Source organism: Magnolia sinica, chromosome 14 (genome assembly GCF_029962835.1).
Source record: "Magnolia sinica isolate HGM2019 chromosome 14, MsV1, whole genome shotgun sequence".
Taxonomy (NCBI): Eukaryota; Viridiplantae; Streptophyta; class Magnoliopsida; order Magnoliales; family Magnoliaceae; genus Magnolia; species Magnolia sinica.
In genome coordinates this window covers 15,537,326-15,555,312 of record NC_080586.1, presented here as the reverse complement: position 1 = coordinate 15,555,312, position 17,987 = coordinate 15,537,326, and the positions used below count along the sequence as shown (strand labels likewise).

The 17,987-nt window shown below is 40.2% G+C and overlaps 1 protein-coding gene across 4 annotated transcripts in view; it reads left to right on the top strand.

Annotated features, from left to right (window-relative positions):
- The first annotated feature begins 220 nt into the window (after window positions 1–220).
- Window positions 221–17,987, top strand: part of LOC131225130 (DExH-box ATP-dependent RNA helicase DExH8) — a 50,394-nt gene continuing 32,627 nt past the window's right edge. For 2 of the 4 annotated variants that reach the window (XM_058220572.1, XM_058220571.1), the window contains exons 1-5: window positions 222–507; window positions 2,008–2,185; window positions 3,910–4,083; window positions 4,316–4,463; window positions 17,605–17,916. In XM_058220572.1, the coding sequence (XP_058076555.1) occupies window positions 363–507; window positions 2,008–2,185; window positions 3,910–4,083; window positions 4,316–4,463; window positions 17,605–17,916 (957 nt within the window). In that variant the 5' untranslated portion in view covers window positions 222–362. Of the gene's footprint in view, window positions 508–2,007; window positions 2,186–3,909; window positions 4,084–4,315; window positions 4,464–17,604; window positions 17,917–17,987 lie in introns of all 4 variants that reach the window. The other 2 variants (XM_058220570.1, XM_058220573.1) reach the window with 2 other exon arrangements.

The following is a 17,987-nucleotide window of genomic DNA, read 5'->3' as shown; positions in this document are numbered from 1 at the left end:
GTCTCAAGTCGAATAATTATTTCAAAAAAACGGATGGACGGAGTAGATTTCTCACAAACATCACGGTGGGCCCCACTTAAGTTTCCACCGCAGGAACTTCCTTCAAACCGGCGTCAAGGGAAAGTCGCGTCACGCGTGGACGCACCCGGCGCAAGTTATATACCCACTCCATTCGCGCTCTGCTGGGATTGGTCAAAAAGACAGAAAGGCGGGAGAGAGAGAGGGAGGTAGACAGTCGGAATCCACGGCCCTTATAAGCCGTGAGACCGAAAAGTTACGTCTTCCTTGAATCCCAAGAGAAGTAGTACAGAAACATTCCCTGCTCCCGCAACAACGAAAGAGAGAGCTCCGACACTCCTCCCATGGCTTCTTCTCCAACCTCCTCTTCCTGCTCTTCCCTTTCTTTCCACTCTCCTCCCAACCTTCCTGTAATGGCCCTCAGAGACAAAATCGTCGAGAAGATCCAAGGAAATCGCGTTACTTTAATCGTCGGGGACACCGGTTGCGGTACTTCTTCGGCTACCTTACCTTTCTCCATATACATCTTCCTGCATTTCTGTTTCTAGGTTTTTCTGAGTTTTAAGGAGGGCGGATCCACTCCAGAGCTTTGCAGGTTAAGCTTAACCTACACGCGCAGGTGTGGGCCCCACCGTGGTTGTAATCATGCCATCCAATCCGTCCATTGCGTGACCTCTCTCATGCTGTCCTTGGCGCCCGGAAATCAGGCAGTTCCAGAATTAATGTGAAGTCATGCCCAAAGGCTGTAAATTTGCGTGGTGGGGACCACCTGAGTATAGGAATGGCTTGAATTTTGGTGTATATGTTCGTCCTGGTGGCACGCATCTTCTGAATGGATTGGATGGTATGTGCAAAATGCGGTGGGCCCCACATACAATCTGGAAGGTATTTAATGGTGCGTGCCCATGACCCGACTGTTTCCTGTGGTGTGGCCCACCTGAATTCGGGATCTGCCTGATTTTTGGTTGCCGAGGAGAACATGAGGGGATGGACATAATGGATGGATTGGATGACATGCGCTTATGACGGTGAGATCCACATCATGTTAGGTTAAGCTTAACCTACAATGCTTTATGGTGATCCAGCTTCTTGAAGAGTGCTGAAAAGCTTCAACTTTGCTTTGCTTTGTTCTCTTTCTGTTGGAAATGATTTGGTAGACGCATGTCTACTGAACTTCCTGGTACCACCTACCTGCCAATGTACATGTGGCAGGAGATGATTGGGACTGCCCTGGATTGGTCACTGTCGTTGTGAAGTCACACTGGTCACATGATTCCGCCCATCCGATTCTTGGCATCAGAATGGGCGGTAAAGCATTGAAATGGTTGATGATCAGGAATCAGCCAACAGGGAAAGGTGAAAGGCTAGGATCATCTGAGCAGTGTGTTTTTCGAATTGTGGGTCTTTCGTGGTACATTCCTTTGAATGGATGGTCATGATCCACTGCTGCTGCTGCTGATGCCACTTGTATCATGGAAGGCGAGTTGTATGGCAGGTCTATGGAGATGATTCTATTGAATTATTTCTCCTCCTTTTCATCTCCTTAGTTTTAGGAATTATATAGTACTCTGGCAAAGTGTTTTAGATCATAATCATGCACGTATCCACCATCATGAGGCATATAAGCAGCCAATTCAGACCATTTCTCTTTTTAACTGTCCAACTGCATTTATCGGAGGATCCTAACCAAATGGTGGATGGAGATTTGATTGCTGAAATTTCACCCTTAACCATTTCTCCTTTTAACCTTCCAATTGAAGGCCTCCAATCTGACGGTTAGAACAGAAGCACCGGCATGATTTTTTTGGTCATGCCCCATCGATAGTGGGGCTAACAATTTGGATTGAGGTACTTGTGTGCCATGTGCTATGTATCATATAATTCCTTATATCATTTTAATGCTAGGACTCTCTGTTTAATTCTCCACTCTCTCTCTCTCTCTCTCTCTCTCTCTCTCTTTTGGAAAATAAACTTTTATATACAATGAAGGGAAGAGCTCGCAAGTTCCTCAGTTCCTTCTAGAAGAAAATGTTGAACCTATAGTATGTACACAACCCAGAAGGTTTGCCGTCGTTGCTATTGCGAGCATGGTAGCTAGAGCTCGTAATTGCGAGGTAGGAGGTGAAGTTGGCTTCCACATTGGACATTTGAAGGTCCTGACACCAAGGTATGTTAGTGAATATTTGCATACTCAGTCGGGCTTATTTAATACCTTGATTTAGTTTCCTGTAGTGACACGGTTAGCCTTAACAAATTCTCCTCTAGATTACTCTCCTTTAGGCTCAAAAGTCACAATTGCTTAATGCAACCTGTTCCTTGGGTTTATGTAGCAGTTTTGGATTGCGATCCAACTCAGTCCAACTCGGTCTGGTTTTTGGTCCCGTATCAGTGTGTTGACTCGTTCTGTTTTGGACTGGAATCGCTATGACTTGGGCATTGCTGAGTCATATTGGACGATTTTTCAAAATTTCAGATCTTGCTCTCTCATTCTTCTAGAACCAGTATCAGCTGCAAAGTTACTTCCATGATCATTTTGTTATCTTGGTTCATTGGTTTTGTAGAAATATGTTTTGTATTTTGTTGTTTCTTCAATTATGAAGCGCTTATTCTTGTCACCGCTACAGACATTGTATGTTTATACAGTTTCTTGTAGGCTGTAGCACCAGGTTCTTTGCATGGCTTTAAATTTCATTTATTCTCATATAGTTTCTTCATTTATGTTAAGACTAAACATTTCCTTTAATCTTTCATACATCTTCAAATTGTTCTTAGTGAACTTCATTGAGCACTTTGTTGCCTCTTTATCACTTGCACAATGTGCCGACTCAAGTATCTAGGGAAACTCCCATTTATGCAATTATAGAACTTCCTCTGCACTTAGTTTCATGTTTTTCATAACCTGATGCCCATAGGACTTGCATCCTTCAAAAAATTAACTTACCCAAGTCAATAAAATATTGGCTCTGACTTGACATTGGACAACCTGACATTCCAACCTCATGCTAGGGTGTTCCATTATGGGCCTCGATAGAGTGGAATGGCAGAACAAGATTGGTGTAGCTGACCCCAATTGTCTTTCAAGCCTCTCCACAACTATGTCCTACAAGTGCTTTGCTGGCTTCCCAATGCAGAGAGGAAGCCCCAAGCCATCTGGGAGGGTAGAGCATCTAATGCAGTCTAAGGAGACCACCCCCCCCCCCCCCCTCCCCCCCGCAAAAAAAAAAAAAAGACCTTTATTTCCATGAATTGTCAACCAGTCGAATGAAGGGAAACTGTTCACAATCTTTTCACCTTTTTCCCTTTTTTATGTTTAAGACATCATGATTAACATGAGCTTGGCATTGGTTGTAATGTGTCAATATTCAGAAAGTATCTATCATTTTGACATGCCATACTTGGTTATGGTGGCTGCTGTCACGATAATTGATTATTTATCTGGATCTCTGTCATTTTCTTTTCTCAGTGTAGCATAATGTGTTCTTTTTCTGCACCTTAGGGTGCTGTGTGGCTCAGTTACTCTTGTTGGTAGGCCTTATAGGCCTTCAATTTCATGGGTTTGTAGTCAAGTTGGGACAACCATTTCTGCCATCTGTTTTTTTTTTTTAAATTTTTTTTTTTTTTAATTACACACTTGTATATGACCCATTGTCTGGATGATAGCTACAAAATTTGGCTAAAAGATGTGATGTGGAGATATCTTTTTCTTTGATCTAATGTTTAGACCCATTGAACTTATTAGCCAGTTACTATTATTTTAGTCCATCTTTTCTATAGTTGGGCAGCTTACTCCATTGTCTATTGACACCATTATTTGTCGAGGATGTGACTAAAGGCAATTTGTCAGATTTCTCAATTACGTAACTTTCCTGATACTTCTCTGTATTGTCTCAGATCCAAGATAGTTTTCAAAACAGCAGGAGTTTTATTGGATGAAATGCTTGATAAGGGGATTGCTGCACTTCGATATAAGGTGATCATTCTTGACGAAGTTCATGAAAGATCTGTGGAATCTGATCTTGTTCTTGCATGTGTGAAGCAGTTTATGTTGAGAGACAACAGTTTGAGGTTAGCATGTAGCTTGAAGTCTCCTCTTTTGCTGTTGGTTGATCACAAATTCTTGCAATGAAGTTTCTTGTTTCTGATGGCCCAGCATTTCCACCTGATCTTTTGAGGTTTAGTTCTGCAACTGTGAAGCATTGTTTCACAGTTCAGTGTTAAATAACTCTTTTGTTACTATTTAGAATTAGTCTTCTGGTTGCAATTACTCTGGGGACTCATATTTTCCCTGTTCACCTAGGGTGGTCTTGATGTCTGCTACAGCAGAAATTTCAAGATATAAGGATTACTTCAAGGATCTTGGTAGGGGTGAAAGGGTAGAAGTCCTTGCGATTCCTAGCTTACCGCAGCAAACAATTTTCCAAAGAAAAGTGTTGTATCTTGAACAGGTAATCAACTCTTATCTCAGATATTAATATTTTCTTTGCACTATATACTGTTCTTTGTTTCTGGTGGGAGAGTCCAATAGTTATACTGTACATGTGTGGGACTGAAATTCATGATTACATCTGAAACCAAGAGCCAAACTTCCAAAAGACATCAGCTGTATTTGCAAAAGATTAGATCCCCAAGAACCCAAATCAGAAATTACACACACACACACACACACTTACACACTTTTGAAAGGTAACACTACCAGGGATTGAACCCTGGATCACTCGCACACACTACACTTTCCACCAGCTCATCTAATGAGTATTAGACAGTGTAAATCTAGATATAGATACGAAATCCTCAAAAGAATGGGTGCAGTGGAGAGGGGATTCTCTTGAGAAGATTGAAGGTGGAAGCAAATAGATCAAAGAAAAGAACAAAGAGATTGTGGCCCACAGGACCCTATATATATTTTACTTTTGAAAGGTAACACTACTGGGGATTGAACCCTGGATCACTCACACACACTACACTGTTTCCAGTAGCTCATCTAATGAATAGGGTACTATAAATCTAGATATAGATACAAAATCCTCAAAGAATGGGTGCAATGGAGAGGGGGATTCTCTTGAGAAGATTGAAGGTGTTACCAATGTAATGCAAGCCCCGAAAGGGGGGGAAGTGATCTCTAGTTCTAGGCATTGATTATGGCCCCTTCATCACAGCTAGCTTTCGATTTGTGGGCTTTGATGACATTAAGATGGCACCATGGAAATTGTGAAACTATCCATCTCTTCGATCATAGAATTGTCCATACTTGTTAATCCTTTAATCTCCTCTACCATATCATTCGATGGTTGATCATCCATTTTCACTAGCGCTTCCTTCGATTGAGTTGTTGATCCATCAATCCATCAAGTAAGCAAACGATGGATTCCTCTTGAGTCTCCAAACTTCATTCAAACATGTCGTTCTTAGGAAATCCTAGGATAATGGATTGAAATCCATAGCGCTTTTCTTGTTCAATCAAGGGTTCGAAGGAAGTTCTCACTACCTCCTTGAGTTCCTTGAATTCTTTTGTAATATCTTCCTTGAACGCTCTAATCTCCCTCTTGACCTCTTGCAAGTCGTCACTGACATTTCTGTGCAATAGGATGCTTTTAGATAACCGACATGTGAGAATGGGTGTTGAAAAGAATCACCATAAGGGCGATCTTGATCATCGAAGTAACTCATATAAGAATAGCGTGATGGATATAGAAAGGTATGGGAGTCCAAATATGGATAGTTGTACGACATATATGAACATCTTCCTATCCATGGCATCGTCTTTCAATTTCGCAAGAGAAAAACATGCTTTGATACCAAATTAATGCAAACCTCGAAAGGGAAAGCAAATAGATGAAAGAAAAGAAGAAAGAGATTGTGGGAAAGGACTCAACAATCCTCTAACTGAATGTTAGAGACCGTGAATGCAAGACCGTGAGCAGCAAGGTATTCAAAATCAGTTACGTAACAGCTGTAACTGCCGTTATGTAATGGTAACATTCATAACCGTTACGCGTTATGTGGTTGAAACGATTGTAATGACTGTTATAGAAAAAAATAGGCGGTCACGGTCCCGTAACGGCCCTGTAATAGTTTTTTCAAAAAATAAAAAAGGGCCGTAACGGCCAATACGGGGGCTGTAACGGCCGTTACAACCCGTATCGTAACGGTAACGGTGGTGGCCGTTACGACCACCGTTACCGTTTTGGAACACCTTGGTGAGCAAGCTCAACAGTCCTCTAATCTTTAACTAGAGATCACTTCCCCCCTTTTGACAACTATGTCTACCATAGAGAAATACGAGAATTACTCAAAGAAAATATCAATCAACTTATGTTATTCCATAGGCCTAGGCCTTATTTATAATCACTCATTACAATTTGCAACAAAAACTATGGAATCTAAAAATAGAATTCCTAGCTAGCAAAGATTTGAAAAATAGGAAACTGCCTAAATAAGAAGAATTTTTTTATTACATCTTGCCTAATGTAAAGATATTGAAGGAAATTACCCAATGTAGAGATTTAAAAGAAATGAAAAGTAACAATATTTCCTAATGTAGAGATTTGAAAGAAAAAAGAAAGTAAGGATGAGCTAAAAAGGGAAAATGGGATTTTCTTGTGCACATGTGCGGAGCATGCACGCATGAGATGTGGGTCTTTTCTTCAAATCTTGATAAATCGGCTTGTGTGGCCATTCGGTTGCATCACAATGGTACTGTGTCTTGTTTCCTTTGGAGCTAGAAGCCTTGCTGACCTAAAAGGTAGGTGTTGAAAGGAATGGAGATCTATGTTTGAGTATTCGGGCGGCCTACACCTTGCGGATTTCCTTAAGGTGAGGCTCTCCCAACATGCCTAGGTATAGACACCCCACCCCAGGCCAACAAGTTAAGTTGGACTGAGTCAACCAAACCAAACCCTAAACCAAACCAAACCCTAAAAACCCTAACCCAAACTAAACCCTAACCGTAACCCTAAATCCAAGCCTTAAACTAAACCTAATCCAAAACCTTAACCCTAGAACCTAGTCAAAACCTAGTCAACCCAACTAAACTCACCTAGTCAAACCTTGTCAAAACCCAGCTAAACTCAATCAATTCAAATGTATGCTTTGCGGCTCGCCGAGTTAATCGGATCTTACCCATTAGAAATTTGGACCGGTTGGTTATTTCTTTGGCAAGCAGGAGAGTCAAGGCGGATTTATCCAGCCTAGGCTACAACTTGTCATAGGCATTGCAGCTAACACAACATTCCACACACCCTTGCATCATTTAGTGTACAAGAGTTGATTCCAATCCCTAATAGTTTGTTTAGTTTTGTGAAGTAGAGACTGTACAATTCTATTGGCAGAGGGTGCCTAACACATTCATTCTTTGTAACCGTGACCAAGGTATCCAAAATCAGTTACGTGATGGCCGTAACGGTCGTTACGTAACGGTACCAGTCATAACCATTACGCTTTACGGGGTCGTAATGGTCGTTATAGAAAAAACAAGTCATAACAGCCCCGTAACGGTCCTGTAACAATTTTTTCAAAAAACAAAAAAGGGGCCATAACGGCTGATATGGCCTGTATCATAGCGGTAACGGTGGTGGCCGTTATGACCACCGTTACCGTTTTGGAACACCTTGATCGTGACCCCTTACCTCAAATTTTTGGTCATAGATCATGGAGTCATTTTAGGACAGAGAATCCTCTGATTCTCTCTCGTAACGTTCTAAAGGGTCTACTCGACTGTAGAATCAGAGTAATTGGCTAGTGGTCACCCCTGTCAAATATAATACCCTCTTACATCCATGAAAAGCCTAAAAAAGGCACACATGCGAGCACAATCCGCCTTCGTGCAATCCAACGTCCAGGCCAGGGTACCACACCTCAAGGTCTAATGCACTTGAGGGTCACCCTTTGGATGGTGAGATTGAGACCGTGGCACCAAGTATTATGATTCCTTTTATAGTTTCTTTTATAACAATATAAGTTAAGAAATTAAGATAAGGTTGGAAGAGGAAAGGGGAAGACGAAGAAAAAGGAAGAGAAATGGAACAAGAGAGATGAGCAAAAGAGTAGAAAAGGCTAGGGCGTCAGCCCCCTACCCATAACTTTATAAAACTTAATAAAATTACATATAAACCCCTCGAGAACTCTTTATTACACAAAAGCTCTCATAACTTTATATCTCAACACTCCCTCTTAAGTTAGGCATAGATGTCTATTATGCCAAGCGTGCTAAGAACATATTTTAACTTTGTCTTGACAACTCCCTTAGTGAGAATATCAACAAATTGATTATTGGTTGGTATAAATGGTAAGCAAAGTTTTTGAGAGATAGCTTGCTCACAGATGAAGTGCCTGTCAACTTCAATATGTTTGGTATGGTCATGCTGGATTGGATTTTGTGCTATACTGATGGGTGCCTTGTTATCACGAAATGGCTTCATAGGAGTACTCACCATAATTCCCAACTCTTATAATAGAAGTTTTATCCACAATAACTTTGCTACACCATGTGCTATATAGCCTTGTAAAGTTGTTCTCTACTTCTACACTAAGCTTAGCCACAACAATCCGTTTCTTGCTTATGCATGTAACTAAATTTCCTCCCACAAAAGTACATTATCTTGTAGTCGACTTTTGGTCATTTACATCACCAACCAAATGTAGTCTACTTTCGGTCATTTACATCACTAGCCCAATCTGCATGAGTATAGGCTTCAATGTTGAGATGGTCATGGTTCGCCAATAAAAGGCCCTTCCACAAGAATACCCCAAGATCCTTTCAATACACTCCAAGTGAGTGGTGCTTGCATAAACTAACTCACCACACTTAGGGCGTGTTTGGTAAAACTTATTTTCAGTACTTGTCACTCAAATAGGCTATTTTCAGTGATTTTCCTCATTTGGACATCAATTGGCAAATCCAAGAAATTAAAGTGCTTAATTTGGATTTTCCCCGAAAAAGAAGGTTTTTAAAGCTTCACTCTCTTGACTTAAGGCTTAACACAGAAGGTGGTAAGTGATTATGTTTAAAATCTTTCGTCACTTTTGACCAAAATATCCTTTAAAAAAATAAAATATAAATGATAACTTTAACCTTTTGTAGGTGACTTCCGTGGAAGCTTTGAAAGGACTTGGATTTTGGAACACGTGGCAAAGTTTTATGGGCCCCATCATAATGTATGGGTTATATCCACACCATCCATCCATTTTGTCATATCATTTTAGGGCATGAGCCCAAAAATGAGGCAGATCCAAAGCTCAAGTGGACCACACCACAAAAAGCAATGGGGACAATGACATCTATTGTTGAAACCTTCCTAGTGGGCTACCATGATGTTTATTTGTCATCGAACTTGTTCATAAGGTTACCCAGACCAGGACGAAGGGAAAACACAAATATAAGCTTGATCCGAAACTTCTGTGGCCCCAAGAAGTTTTCAATGGTAGGCATTTAATCCCCACTATTTTCTATGGTGTGGTCCACTTGAGCTTTGGATCTTCCTCATTTTTTGGCTCCTGCCCTAAAATGATTTGACCAAATGGGTGGACGGCGTGGATGTAACACATACATCTTGGTGGGGCACACAAAACTTTGCCACGTCATCATGGTACTGGGTGCCGTGTGTGAGTCTACTTTGAAAGGGAGCAGATTAGGTGTTACCTTGGTACCATGTTGTGGGTGTTACCCAGATCGTGGGGCTCACCTTGATGTACATGTCATATATCCACACCGTCCATTTGTTTTTCTAGCTCATTTTAGGGTGTGGTCCCAAAAATGAAGTAGATCTAAATTTCCAGTGGACCACACCGGGGGATTGAATGTCACCATTAAAAACTTCTTTAGGGCTACAAGTTTTGGATCAAACTTGATGATGTAGGATGAGCGAAATTAACCTAGGATGCAAGATGTGAGATCAATTACGCATTAATTTCAGCATTCAACATGTAAAATCAGACATATCCATATAATAGATTCAGAAAATTCAGATTTGTAACGCAAATGGCCCAGACTATCACATACGCGGTGCACAAAAATATAAAGTATTTATGAGAGTGACCCACTTGGAAGTAGGGACTTCCAATCTAGCGTGGGTAGTGCAACAACCACGTGAAAAAACAATGACGCCAATAAAATCAGGTTTGGGGAAGGGATTTATAAAAAAAATCAGATTTTCGTTAGGGTTTTGGGATTGAGATTTGGGATTTTTTTGGGAATTAGGAAAGAGAAGAAGTGGAGTACCTTGTTCGAGAAGAGAAAGAGGAAGAAAACACCTTGTAGGAATCCACCACCAAGCAAGCTTCTACCCTTTCAGAATTCGATTGGAATGGAGGGTTTCTCACAAACCCTAAAACAAAGAGGAAAAACACCATTTCAATACCAGAAAGTCTTAAAAAAAAAATAAAAAATCTTTCTTTCTTTCTTTTCTCAAGCTCTAATCGGGTTGGACGTTGCCCCCCCCTTTATATTAAAACTTTTAAAAAATTACAAATATGCACTCACTTAAGTGACATGGCCCATAATCCAAAATAAGCAAACTAAAACACTTATCATCAATCTTAACTGTCCAATAAATCCTAAAAATAACAAAAATATAAATAAAACAAGATCAAGGTTCAATGGGACCAGATCTACAAGATCTGATGGCCTAATGGACTAGATCCAACGGTCGGATCGACACGAAATTAAAAAACTCTCCTAAGCAGCTCACTTGCATCATCTCTAAGTGGGGTCTTCCTGATGCATGTCCAATGCATATGGGGTCTTCAAAGTGGTCCGGTGGGTCCCATCTAGAACTCATTTCCCATCCACAAAGAGAGTTGCGCTGATGTGGGTAGTTGCCTCTATCTCTTGTACACCCGAGTTGGTCCTCTGATGTCCTCATCACTTGATATTTGTGTTTTCCCTTCATCCAGGTCTATGTTATGGTTAAAAGTCGGGTGAGTTGGGTCGGGTTGGTGCTCGACCCTAGCCCAACTCAATGTTCTTATAAATCAACCCTAACCCAACCTCGGGTTGGGAATTCTCAACCCAAGCCCAACCCAAGTGGGCTCGGTTGGGTTAGTCGGGTTGGTCGGGTGGATACGTGCTAATATTTTCATTATTACATTAGTCTATTATATTTCAAAACGCGTCTAATTTTTTAGACCTATGATTTTATTAATTATATATGTAGTTATTTATTGTAAAGAGCTTCATTTTTTCTAAACAAACAAGCTAAAATATAGGACAACTACTCCTTTGAAAGTCATGTTGTATAGCACCCAATCTATTTGGGAGAGAGAAATCCGACATATCTCGTTTGTTTGAGTCATCGGAAATACGTGGACCAATGAGACCCAACGACATTGGAATTTCCTGTGCCTTCAACACAGACGTTCCACACTCAATTATAATTTACAAGTAACACACACACACACACACACATCGATCGGGTTCGGGTTGGGTCGGGCAACCTGAGACCTCAACTCGAGTCCGACCCAAGTTTTATCGGGTTGGTGTTTGTATAGCCCAAGCTCGAGACCGAACCCGATACATCCCGCCCGAGCGCAACCCAACGTTGGGTCGGTGACGAGTTGGGCGGGTTCAACCTGCCCAACTTTCAGCTCGAGTCCATGTGGCCTTATCAACAGGTTGGATGGCTATGGTGAGCCGTTAGAAGTGTTTACTGTTGGGCGTTCAATGACCATTGTTTCTTGAGGTATGGTCCACTTACAATTTGGATTTGCTTCATTTTTGGGACCACGCCCTAAAATGAGCTGGGAAAACTAATCGACTGCTTGGACATATAACATATGCATCAAGGTGGGCCCCACCATCAGGGTCGCCCACTCCACCAAAATTGAGGACTTAGATTCCGCACTGACCCCTCTGATTGGTGCCGGAAAAGCTCTTTGGGCCCACCGTGATGTATGTGTTTTATCCATTCTATCAGTCCATTTTTTCCAGATCATTTTAGGGCATGAGCCCAAAAATGATGCAAATTCAAATCTTAGATGGACCACACCACAACAAACAGTGGTGATTGAAGGCCCATCGTTAAAAACTTCTTAAGGGCACAAAAGTTTTAGATCAAGGTGGTTTTTGTGTTTTCTCTTCATCCAGGTCTGTGTGACTTATTTGACAAGTTATTTGGAAAATAAACATTACAATAGGCCCTAGGAAGTTTTTTAATGATGGGCATTTAATCACCATTGTTTCCTATGGTGTGGTCCACTTGTGATTTGGATGTACCTCATTTTTCGGGTCATGAACAAATATGATTTGGCAAAATGGATGGACGTCCTGGATAAAACATAGACAACATGGTGGGATCCACAACGCACTGACCAATGCTTCGTATCACCCACTCGGTGTGGTTGTTCCCTAATGACACCAATTGAAGTGTTATGAGTATTCTATTAGGAAGAATATAGTGCATGGTCCATGGCATAGCTCATCTCACCAATGGACTTTGATATAGAACTAAAGGCCACACCTGTATTGTCACTTCTTGCCTCATTACACAATCAATTCATGTCATTGCATGTGGCAAACATGAAAGATCTGAACTATTTATCTACTCGGATTTATTGAGTGGGGAAAATATTAAATTTTTATTGGATTGGGCATAAGTGTGCCAAATTTGAAGGCACGACAATAACATGTTTCGTTTAATACACTACAAAAGATAGAAATTGGGACAATATGGGCAAATATGACAAATTGCCAATTTTCAGACAATTGTAATTTGTGTTTACCAATCAAGTTTTTGTGAAAAAAGTGCTTATTTTCAGATATCAGGACTTTTTTCAAACAAATTACCAAACAATTTTTTCTTCAATACAAATAAGTACTAAAATTCAGCACTTAATTAATTTTCAGACTCAATTTACCAAATGGCAACTTACTGTAAATGCTATATCAAGTCGAGTAAGAGATAGGTAGAGTAATTGACCAACCCATATCCGATACATCTCCTTGTTCGGTAACAAGTAACAACTCCCCCTCATTTTGGCTTTGCTTGTGATAAGTATTGATAAGAGAATTTGCAAGATGAGCGCCTAGCTTACTAGTGACCTTCAACAAGTCCAAATACTTTCTTTGAGTGATGAAGATTCATTTCCTTGATCGAGCCACCTCTATTCCCAGAAAATATTTCAAATTCCCTAGATTTTTAGTCTCAAATTCTTTTGCCAAAAATTCTTCTTGGGAATTATGTCCTTTTACCATAATATCATCCAAACAAACAATCACAACAATCATCAATTGCCTCTGTCGCTTTACAAAGAGAGTATGATCAACGTGACTCTGGGAATAACTGGTCCTCGTCACAACATTACTGAACCTCGCGAACCAAGCTCGGGGAAATTGTTTGAGTTCATAAATAGACTTATTCAACGACAAACTTTTCCTTCACTGTTAGGGAATTTGAACCCTGGTGGAGCCATATACACTTCTTTCTTCAAGTCTTCATGAAGGGACATATTTTTCACATCTAGCTAATAAAGTGGTAAAAAAAAATTGGCAGTAAGGGATATCAATGCATGTATGGAGTTCATCTTGGCCACCCATGTAAATTTTTTCTTGCAGTCAATTCCATAAGTCTGAGTGAATCCCTTAGCAACAAATCTAGCTCTATACCTTTCAGTGGACCTGCCTTGTGTTTCATTGTAAAGACCCATTTGCAACTCAATGGCTCCTTTCCTCTAGGTAACTCAACCAGTTCCCATGTGCCTTTTTGATTAGTGACCTCATCTCTTCCATCATAGCCTCATGCCACTTTGGATTGGAAACCGCCTATTGGAATCTGGGCGACAAAGACAGAAAAAACCAAAGACAAGGAAGAATAGTAAGAAGGAGACAAAGGTTATATATGAAACAAATTTAGATATAAGGTGTGAAGTACATTGGTGCTTCCCTTTTTTTAAGGCAATGAGAAGACTATTCTCGGACATAGAAGGAACGGACAAAAGGTGCATTACGTGGTTCCAAGGAATAAGAATCAGGAAGTGGAGTGTCTTAGTGGTTATCCCTTTCTAAATTCTTGAATATACTTGCAGTTCCTTCGTCGTATTAGTAGGATTTTTTGAATTAATTGAGACATCAATCGATGGATTGCAAGGAATAGGAACAGGAATGGGACAGCTGGAGAGAGATGCCGCTCTATTTCTTACTAAACTCTTCCTGAAGAGAGGCAAGCTTACTAGAAAAGAGAGGTATGAATTTGAAAAAGGTGACATCCATAGTAACAGACCGTTTTCTGGACACAAGATCATAACACTCGTATCCTTTTTGAGTGGCTGGAAAACCTAGAGAGGTACCCCAAATGGCTTTTAGATCTAATTTTGTTTAGTTTGGACCCAATACATGAATAAAATACACACATCCAAAGACACGAGGATGAACAATGAACATTGGCTGATTTGGACAGAGAACTTGATATGGAGATTTTGAGTTTAAAACCCTAGATTGCATATGATTAATAAGATAGGTGGCTGCAACTATTGCATCCTCCTAAAAACGTTTTGGTATGTGCATCCCTGGTAGGAGACTTTGAGTAACTTCAAGCAAATGATGATTCTTCTGCTCGGCCACTTCATTTTGTTGGGTGTACGGGTAGGAGCTTTGATGTATATTCTTCCAAGTACTCTCACAATGCACCTTTGAAGTATTCTCAGGCATTATTTGACCAGAATATTTTGTTATTTTTATCAAACTGTGTGGGTACCTTCTTATGAAACCTTTTAATAATGTGTGGTACTTCATCACGAGTCTTCATGAGATGTAACCAAATACAACGAGAGAAATCATCCACAAAGGAAATGAAATGTCGGTAGCCATCTATGGACACAGCGGGAACAGGTCCCATGCATCAGAATGAACAATATATGAAACTTGCTGGAAAAGTTGATCTGCAATGTTTAGACGGCTCACAAACCTCAGACTACAGATTATGACTCACAATTGACTTAAATAAATTTGGAAACAACAACTTCAATGATTAAAAGGACGAATGTCCTAAGCAATTGCGACACAGGCTAATCTGGGCAACATTATTATCTATACAAAGACTACTACTCCGAATGTAAAGTTGAAGGACAACCAACAATGTCCAAAAGATAGAGACCATCTGCTTCTTGACCACTACCAAACGTTTTCCTTGTTACCAAGTCCTGGAAAACACAGTGGGTAGGATATAAGATTATACAATAATTCAAACTTTTGGCGAGATTGCTAATAGACAGTAAGTTTGTGGATAAGTTTTGAACATGAAGAGCAGAGGACAAAGATAAATGATCATTAAGGTTGATATTCCCCTTTCTAGAAATGAATGAAAGGGAACCATCAACAACTCTCACTTTATCCCTTTGTGATGATACGCTATATGAAGAACAAATGGATGAAAGACCTGTCATATGATTAGACACTGCTGAATCTATGATCCAGGATGGGCTGGATGGAGGATGACTGACAAAGTTAGTGGATGCATGTATACCTGACTGAGCAAAGGAAGTCGAAGAGATAGACCTTCCAGTTGAGAAAGAAGACTCTGGATGTGTTCTAAATCTGTGAAAGATGAACTATCTGAGGTCGATGAAGATTGCCCAGAGTGAGGCACAGATTTGGTGGAAGAGGTAGAACCTGAGTACTGAGGAACGGATGCAACACTTAAGACCACTGGATCAAGACGACTATCCAGAGCGGTTGAACTTCGCTGATTTGCCATAGAGATCCCAACAAGTCTCTTGTATATGTTGTTGTTTTTTTTTTTTTCCACAATGATCACGTTTCAACTTGTCCTCATCAGGCATTCCATTCTTCGATTTTGTTCATTTCCACCCCAAGAGGTATTAGAGGAAGCTGTAGGAGCAAAACAATCACCTTGGGAAGAAATTGGTTGTGTGGCCTTCTTCGTACTTTCATTTGCACCAAAGAACAAACTTGGTCCAATGAGGGGAGTTCATCTCTCCCCAAAATCTGCAAATGGGTCACTTCATATTCAGAATTCAACCCGGCCAAAAAAGCAAATATCCTGTTTTGTTTAACCCATTTGTTATGCCCCTCTCTGTCAACCTCAATATCCCATTGTAATAATTGATAGTGATCCAACTCTTCCCATAGGCCCTGAAGAGTGGAATAATATGTGGCCAAACTTTTATCCCCCTTGACGGACAGCAGCAATCTCTTGATGTAACTGGCATACACGGGCAATATTCTGTCATTGAGAATAAGTTCGGGTAACTTTATCCCTGATTTCTTTGGTCGTCTACAGGAAAAAAAACCCTCCACTGATCTAAGGTTGCATATGATGAAGCAACCATGACATCACCATCAAATTTTCTTGTTCCTACTTATCATATGAGGAATCATCTATACTTGGTTTTGTAACTCCATCGTTTACATACCCTAATTTTCCTCACTCACCAATATGCATCTTGACGGATTGAGACCATTCAAGGAAATTTGTGCCATCCAACTTCATAGTTGTGATTTGTACGCTAGGGTTGTCTCCGCTATAGATACCTATAGTACGAATAAGACTTGAATCCCCGGAAATGTACGGAGATGAACTGGTGGCCCTAAAACTGAAATTTGACTTCTCCCCCTAATTAATTAAAAAAAAAATCTTCAATAAGTAGTAAAAAAATATGATCCAAGAGATTAATGGCACTTGATGCATCATTAGATATGATCTAAACAGGCCAAATCTGACCGAATGCACAAATCAATCACTAAATCACCCCCACAACTGTAAATCTGATAACAAAAAGGCTTATACGACACCATCAAGGCTCAACACAAAATCAAATCAGTAAATCTGACAAAAAAACAGGCTTGTGCAGCACCATCTTTTCATAGTTTTCATTATTGATCTCTCAAAACCGCACTATATGAAATAATTCTTGTTTCTAGGGGTGGCAGATGATTAGCTGCACCAAATCAATGTGGAAAACGTCCATTAAAAAATGTTAGGAAAATGCTCAGATAAGAAATAAAAACCGGTCCACTGTTTCGAGATTTCTCTATTTCGAGAAAAGAACCATTAAATATTCACCCAAAGATGATGAAAAAAAATCTCTAAATATTTTTTAATTCATCCTCTTTTGAATGCCGTCTTTCCTCTCCTTCAAGGAACCTAGCCATCGTACACTGCTAACATCACCCGTACAGCATGACGATGTCAACAGTGTCCCATAAAAAAAGTGCCTGGACCTCACTCTGATACCAAGTAGAAGTTGAGAGATTAAATTAGAAAAGGAAAGGAAGAAGGAAGAGGAAGGAAACAAGAGAGATGGTAAAAGAGTGGAAAGGCTATGGCGTCAGCCCCTTACTCTTGACTTTATAAAAACTTAGTAAAATTACATATAAATCCCTCAAGAACTCTTTATTACACAAAAGCCCTCATAACTTTATATGTCAACAACAACTGCGTATGCTGCTGTAGCAAATCATTTATGTGATCGTAGAACTATGATTTGGCACTTGGCTTCTTCTCTGTCTTCCGTTTTGCAATTCATCGTGGATATGTAATCTGTTTCTGTATGGTTGTGCACATCTAACTTGAGACCACATGCTTTACCTGATATGAAAGACATGGTTATTAATCTAAACAATCAATCGTTAAGCAGGTCACCGAGCTCCTTGGAAAAAATTCAGAATCCTCATCAGATGGATACTGTTCTGGGCTGAGCCACTGTTCTGCTAATGCTGATATGAAACCTGAAGAGCACCAGCTTATTCATGATCTAGTGATGCACATTCATGAAAGTGAAACTGATGTGGAAAAGAGTATTTTGGTTTTCCTTCCAACATACTTCTCGTTGGAGCAGCAGTGGACCCTTCTAAAGCCCCTTGCTCATTTCAAAGTTCACATTCTGCATCGCAGCATTGACACTGAACAAGCACTCATGTCTATGAAGATCTGCAAGTCTCACAGAAAGGTTACTGTTGTCTACTGTTTATCTACCCTATTATGGTGTTATTTTTAATGTTCATGTTATAACTTTTTATA